Genomic DNA, 7,640 nt, shown 5'->3' with positions numbered 1-7,640 from the left:
GAAAAACAAATAACGATGGCGCCAGGCGAAGACCTTTTTATTTAAACGTCATTTTAATTGTTAACAATATTTACTTATTTATCTTGCCAGGGCGACTTCTTTTCTCTTCTCTTCTTTTCTTTATTTTATAACTTTTCTTTTATAACTTCTTTTATATCGTTTATATTTTTTATTTATTTTATATTATTAACTTTAATTTTATATTGTTATTTTTGTATTGTATTGTATTTTATTGTGTTGTAAGCCGCCCTGAGGCTTCGGCAAGGGGCGGCATAGAAATGTTCTAATAATAATAATAATAATAATAATAATAATAGGCACCTGTATGCTTTAAGATCCCCAGCAGGGAGGAATCAGGGATGCATATCTGGAGAATGCCGTGTCTTCTACAAACACCTGGTTCATGCTTAAGTTCTAGATAAAGTACGGCACAGATGTGCATTATCCATGGGACTTTGCATTTAGCCTACAGCTGAGCTCACTGGCTCACCTGCTCTTTTAGCTTTTGCTTTGGGTTTTGTGATGCCACGGTGGTGTTGACCTTGCCTGCCCCACGCAGAGGAACCAGTGCTTGGTAACAGGGCACCTGAAGCCCCTCTTGAGAGCTGTCTGTGTTATTGTAGTGCCTACGACTGACACATACTGCTAAGCAGCTAGCAGCCTGGCCCCATACTGAAGCAGGCGAGCCGCTAAGCATGTCTCCAGTGCCCCAGGAAATCTGCTTCTTTGACCTCACGGCAAAAAAAACTATTGTGGCTCTTTGGTCCAAAGTGACACGGATTCTAAAATCCAACACTCGTGCAAATCTCAGTCAGTTATGCTCTGCCTTTGGGCCAGCACACCATCAAGTGATAAACGCACCCATAACAGCAAGAACAGCAGCAACAAAAAAGAAACATATACACTGCCAATGCTTGCAATGCCATGGAAATCCAGCAGGTTGTGCTTGTGTACTTTTTATCTGCATCAAACCTCACAAGCACAAGTTAAGTAAGACCAGTTCTTCGGTCAAGCAACCTGTAGCAACTGGGAATGTGAGGTGGACTTCCCTTCCCTCCTTTGCAATTATTAATACGAGAAATTACAGGAAGTTTCAAAACACAATCTCTGTCTTGGCTGCTCCAGCTACTACAGCACAGGGTTTGGAATTTGCAAACGCATTCAGAATAATTCCCAGGTGCAAAACCTGAGCAGCCAAAAATTGCCATCCAGGAGAAATGCACGTGGTGAAGCACAGCAGAAGTTGCTGCTGCCACACCTTGCTCCTTGCATTGTTCAGAGGCTTACAAGCAGCTGCTCCGGGGACTAAAGGACTGTGCTCTGAGTGTGCAAAAGACACAGTCCTACACATGCTGAGGCCACAACCAGCCAGGGCTGCTGGGAGTCGCGCCTGGAGGGCTCCACATTCCCCTGCAAGGGAAGCCCAGTAGATGAGACAAGGACGTGCTGGCACAGCGTCGATTGTACTTTGGACTTCACTTTTGGCACAGTTGCCAAAACCTTGATCTCACCATCTCGCAGGAAACCTCAGGGGCAAAAGCAGCGCAGCCTGCCTTACAAGAAGGGTGCACAACCATTTTGACCCAGACAGCCACATCAGTTGGCACCAGCAAGCCAAGGGGATCCACAGCATGTGTGAATGCACACATGCACGCACACGCGGGCAAGCATTGGCATACACACTCACACAAACACACACGCCTTGGGATTCCATGGCTTGCACGAGCACAGGAACCCCTGTCCTTATCTCTGTTCACCAGTGGTTGGAGAGATGAAGGCAAGAATTCCCTGGTTAGCACTTCTGCAGGGAGTGCCATCGTGGGAAATCTCAGCAGCACACACCCCATGGCAGGGACAGTGGGTCAGGAGCCCAGAAGTGGCTTCCACGCCCAGTCCTGAAGCAGCAGAGTTTGAAGACAGCACTCCAGCTGCTGCAAAATAAAAAGGCCCAGTTCGGCCTAACGCTGGGCTTACTCAGATCCAAAGAGCAACCAGTGTGTTATTTGTCCTTTGCTAGATGAGCAAAAATTACAGGGTGGGGAGAATGTGCTTTTCGAGATGGTATCTTTGTTGAAAGCAACATCTGCAATGTTCCAAAAACCATCCCACGTATGATCAAAATTTTTATGTATGAAAATATAGGTTGTTTACTGAACGCTTGCTTGACACAAGCCAGGAAATGCCATGTTGCCTGTAACATCACATGAAAACTAAAGCACATCTGCCCTAGTGCTAGAAAAAGAACCTCTTCAGTAAAGGAAAGAACGCCTACTATAATTACTATGGATTTAGTCTTTTTTTAAAAAAATCTCAAAAATAAAAAGAGATTTCATATGCTTGTTTTCTCAGACTCCATTAGAATGGAGCCAAAATTATTCACCATTTATTTGTGATAATTAATTTGCATCATCATCATTATTGAAACACCAAAATATATTTGTGTTCTTCAGTGATTTTTGGCACTCCATGTAAAATTGCCAAATCCAGATCAGTACAATTCCTATATTAGGCCTATTCAAAGGTCACAAAAAGCTTTTGAGATCCTCTGATATTTTCATTACACAAGAAGTTCTGTTTTTTGAAAATATAAAGTCCAATTTCGCCTACCACCTTAGGCGAAAAAGCACAGTGACTGCTTCGGAAAGAGAAAAAATTCAGCCCACTTCTTCAAAATATCCTTTATTGTCCTGGTTTTTTTCCCTTAACAAGTAACGACTGAGTGGAGATTTGAACCCAAGTCTTATTCATCATAACCTGCCAGTTTAGCCAATATGTGACACCAACTCTCTTACATTTATCATCTCTGGAGGTAAGAAAGATTATAAATTAAGAAACCCTGCAGTGAGCATTAGCATCCCAAAACTTGCTTTTCTTTCCACATCTGACCCTCATGGCACTTAACTAAGTCTCAGTAGGAAGGTTCATGCCTCACAAACCTATTTGTGAGCAAAAGATTCTCAGGGCCACCATGGGTTGTTCTCCTCCTGCTGGTAGCCCACTGGACTTCCAGCCACAGCCACCTTGTCTCATCCCTCTGCCATGTTTGTGAGCTGCTATGTCAAGGCAAGGCAAGGCAAAGGCACAAGCAATCTTCTTACAAAAGGGGTAATCACCTTTTATCCCCATTTGCAATGAAATCAAGGCTTTGAGTGTCTACCATATGTTCTGGAGGACCCAACTATTCTACCCATTCCCAGGAATGTAAGTGAAAAGATCAGCTCATCCGTTTTCACTGACACTTGCTTTTAACAGCTGTCAGAAGGAAGGCTTGTCTGTCTGTCTGTCTGTCTGTTTGTTTTGAAAACCAGGATTTAGAAAAGCTAGTCAGGATAAGTTAGCCAAGGAAGTATACAGTGTCCAAGCTACCCTGTTTTGCCTTACCAGTGGTCCCAGAAGCAAGAAAAGGGGGAATTGGGGCAAGAAGAGGGTAGAAAAAAGCGAGGGAAATGCGTTGGCAAGCACCTTTTCATGCTGCATTGCTGACCGCTGACCACAGCACTGCATCATACCTGACTGGATGGAAAAGGCAGGGGGAATTGTTTTTAAATAGTAGCAGCACAGATGCTAAGACAGTCAACACACTGGTTTTAAAAAAGGGAAATTTTTGTGGTTTTCAAGCATCCCTTGGGTCCTTGCCTGCTTTCATGCAGGAAATGTTTACATGCGAATATTTGTTCCACCAGCATATCAACGCCAGGTGCCAGGGTTCCACTACCTTCCAGCATGAGCACCCAAACTGAATCCCAGCAGGAGCTCTGCAGACTGCATGAGACTGTGAAGGGTCACCACTAAGAATGAAAGCTATTTCTTATCACTACAGGCAGTGTGGCTGGTAACCAGTGACATAAGATTTCAAGGATAAGACATTCAGAGAACACTGTGCTACAAATGAAAGATACACACTGGCAGTACAGTCAGGATGCAAAATGTGTAGCCCGTGAGCTACCATCAGCCCCCCCCCCCCACTCTCAAACCTTACATGGCACCCTCCCAGTAATGCTCTAGTAATGAGGTCAAGAGTTCCTGTCATAGCTGCATTCATTCTAGAACTTTCTAGGAAACATGACTTGAAGTTCCTGCATGCTTCCTAGGATACTCCAGGAATTAAGTTTCTATGGCTGGAATTAAACCTGTTTCCTCCTCCTCATCATCATCATCGCACTACATTTATATCCTGCCTTTTTTCCTCTTCTGAGGAAACCCAAAGCAGCTTCCATGGCTCCATTTTATCCTCACAACACCCTGTGAGGCAGTTTAGGCTGAGAGTGAGCAACTGGCCCAAAGTCACCCAGTGGGCTTCATGGCCTATGGGGACTAGACTTGGTCTCCACATGGGTTCCCAGCCCACACTGGTTCTGAGATTGTTTTTTGACCTTTTTCTTTGTGGGTGGTGGTGGGTGGCAAGGAAGATTAAAGCTGTGAGGAAAAGGTGCACATGTGAGGGCGTAGGTGGAAAAGGACTGGGTGAGTGAGGGAAAAATTGGTATAGCTGTATGTGGGTGTGGGAACTTTGTGTCTGTGTTTGGGAGGCAGAGGGGCCCCTGGCCTTTGACTGACAAGCGAAAGGAGCACAAGACGCCCACCTTGTCATAAAATGCTTTAAAATATTGGAATGTATACAAAGCGAGCATAGTGACTTTTGGGGTACATTACTCAGTCCAGATTATTTCAAGTTTTCTCAAATTTTAAGAAACAATAATTATTCATTCAGCCTGTATAAATTTAATAAGTCACATAAAGAAAATTGTTCTGATAGCTTGGGCTTAAGCGTATAGAAAATTACTTTGTATTACTGTTTGGATGGAAAAAAGACAGAGAGATTGAGTTTGTGCGTTATAGAACCTTTGGTCAAACCTGAACCCACAGTGCTTTATATTTTCTTTGGGCGCAGAGAGTGTACTTCAAGCTGGTTCCCTTCCCCCAGAGCACTTTAATTGCTTTGCTTTGCTATCTCAAATGGCTTCTGTGACGACCCAGAGAATGAATCTAATATATGTGCAAGAGACACGGCAAGTGCTATTGTGCTATCTTGTGACATCAAGCAGTCCCCCCAGGTTTGCAAGTGGGGGTACACATGAATGGAGCCAGAATGGGGTTCCCTTACAAGCACGGCTAGTGGGTCAGAGGAGAGGGAGAAATAGAGAAGGGCATCTGGGGCAAAGAAAGGTGGCACAGCAGAGACTGTTACCTGGAAGGAATGCTTCAGCAGTATCAAAAAGGACAGAAGGGGAAAGCATTGCATGTTCTCAGCGGAATGTGCTCGTGTCTCCCTGTGCTGCCTTCGCTTTCCCAAGTGTGGATAACACAGGAGCACCTTACGAAATCCCAAGACCCCCATCACTTCAGCACTTCCTAGCCGATGCTGCCCCCAAAGCGATTTTTGCTTTGACATTAAAATAAACACTTTTGCTGTGATTCTCCCCTTCCGCCTCCATGATTTTACCGGCTTTTTTTTTCTGCCGGAGAAAGTAAACAGGGTGATGAGCAAGTATCCCCAGATATTGAGGCAGAACTTTGTGATAAGCAGAAATCAGACACTGACCCTTGTTTCCTGTTGTGGTTTCCAGATCCAAAATAAGCCCTGGTGATATATCACGACTGGGTCCAGACAACGCAACAAGCCCACAATGGAAATAAACCATGTTTTCTTGCCAAGACATGCAAACCGCACCTGTGCCTGAAAGGTCAGGTTATTGTTTGGCTATTTTAGGGCTGTTTTAGCTCTGAAGTGAGTTACACATTAGCCGTTTGCATCATGGCAGTTCACTAAGTGGTGCAACCTTACCCTCTACCTTGTTGTTTAGTTATAACTATTTTAAAAATAAACTTTTATTCCCTTTGCCTCAAACTGGTGTGTTTCTTATCTTCACTCCTGTAAGATCTCAGGGAAACTCAGTCTAATCGGCTGTAATAAAAAGTGTCTTTCTGGTGCACTAGAGAAAGTTGTCTGTAAAATGGCATGTGTGCATTCACTGACATGTGCAGTGACATGACCACAACCAACCCCTCCCCAAGGAAAAATATGCATCTTTACAAGGCTAGAAAGGTCTTTGCTCCCTGATAGGGAGGACAGGCAAAAACTTGCAGAGTTTCCAGAAGGTTGGAATTTATTTGGTCACAAAAACAATCCAATGCAACTTTTTCCACTTGATGCAAGAAAACATCTTTGTTTGGCCATCCATAAATACTAAGACTGCAAAAGGTGTCCATTGAACAGATTATAGAAAGGCCTTATAGAGTACAAGCACTGACTTTTTATTTATTTCCTGCTTCAAACAATGTGAAATTTTATGGAAAGCATATACAAGCTATATAACAAAAAAAAGTGCATTTTATTTTGATTTTTCTCTGGCAGCATTCCTACAATGGAAACATTTTGCTTTTAACAAAGTTTAAAATAGACAAGTACTTGTTATTTACAACATGTACACAACCCTTATAATTCAAAATGCCCAGGTGCTATGCTTGCTGAACACATTCCTGCTATGAAGGCCATCCATTTTTAAAAAGAAAAAATGGAATTCCAATTCCCAACAATCAGATTTTTTTCCCCTCAGCACTTCACTTTGACTAGCATCATGACATGACCATCCGTGCAGCAGCTGACTCTCTTGAGAAAATATCGAGGGAGGAAATAACACACAGGAGAATGGGTTGACGTTGTCCATTCCAGGAAGTGTCAGGTTCCTAGAAAAGCAAAACCTGAAACTGTAGCAGCTTAATCAATTTGTTAATTGAAGAGAAACAGCGATGGGAAGTACCACAGAGTCCACTGTTTTCAGATAGTGCTTTCAATGAATGAAGGTTGCATCGGTGCCCCTGCATCCGTGAGGTTTCCTTCAGCCGTACTCACAACATCCTCTTGCTGATAGATATCCTGAACGATCATGGTATTTGTGTTCTTCCAATCTCTGTATTTCTTTGCTGTTAGCTCATGATCCTCCAACAACTGGTTAATCATGGCCAAGTCACGTTCTTTGCACTATGGGGAAGGAAAACACGCACATACAAACACAAATTACTGAACTGAAAATGTTGATTGGCTTCTGCCTTCTCTCAGATCTGGAATGTTCCCCTTCCTGTTGCTATTCTTTCTCTTCAAGCTCTTTTTAAAGTTTAGAAAACACATTTCTTCCTCATTATTAGAAACTGCCCATCTGTTAAATGCAGTTAGGATTTCAGGAAAGAACGGACTGCTGAGCATCTCAGTAAGTTAAATGGGAATGTGTTTCCCCACCCCACCAAAGGTTAAAGCAAAACTCCTCCAGAAGATCTTACCTTTAACGTGCTATTGAGTGCTCGGATTTTGTGGAGTTTCTCATTGACCGATGGGTTTTTGCTCCTTTTGATAAAGGACTTCCTCAGTTCCTTCTTAGTCGAAGGCCGCCGGTCCCCAATGGGAGATAAACTGGCTTGTTCCAAGGACTTGAAGAGTTTCTCCATTTCATCTTCAGAGCATTTTGCATGGGCTGTATGAAAGATAGAAAAGAGAGCATCTGTAATGAGAAGTTCTGATGCTTCTGGAGTTTGTGAATCAAGCATGCTGCATGAGCAAGCAGTTGCTCCTCCTGAATTTAGAGAACATGATGAAGAGGCAGTGCTGTCTAATGGTTAGAGTGCTGGACTAGGAGATCCAGTTC

At 43.3% G+C, this 7,640-nt stretch overlaps 1 protein-coding gene across 4 annotated transcripts in view; it reads right to left on the bottom strand.

Annotated features, from left to right (window-relative positions):
• Window positions 1-6,313: 6,313 nt before the first annotated feature.
• Window positions 6,314-7,640, bottom strand: part of IPCEF1 (interaction protein for cytohesin exchange factors 1) — an 87,526-nt gene continuing 86,199 nt past the window's right edge. For all 4 annotated transcript variants that reach the window (XM_044422497.1, XM_044422492.1, XM_044422506.1 and 1 more), the window contains 2 exons: window positions 7,279-7,469; window positions 6,314-6,982 (listed from right to left, as the gene is read on the bottom strand). In XM_044422497.1, coding sequence (XP_044278432.1) covers window positions 6,779-6,982; window positions 7,279-7,469 — 395 coding nt within the window. In that variant the 3' untranslated portion in view covers window positions 6,314-6,778. The remainder of the gene's footprint in view (window positions 6,983-7,278; window positions 7,470-7,640) is intronic.

Source organism: Varanus komodoensis, unplaced genomic scaffold (assembly GCF_004798865.1).
Source record: "Varanus komodoensis strain SLA01 unplaced genomic scaffold, ASM479886v1 scaffold1, whole genome shotgun sequence".
In the NCBI taxonomy this organism is placed as follows: domain Eukaryota; kingdom Metazoa; phylum Chordata; class Lepidosauria; order Squamata; family Varanidae; genus Varanus; species Varanus komodoensis.
This window is presented reverse-complemented; position numbering and strand designations above follow the sequence as displayed.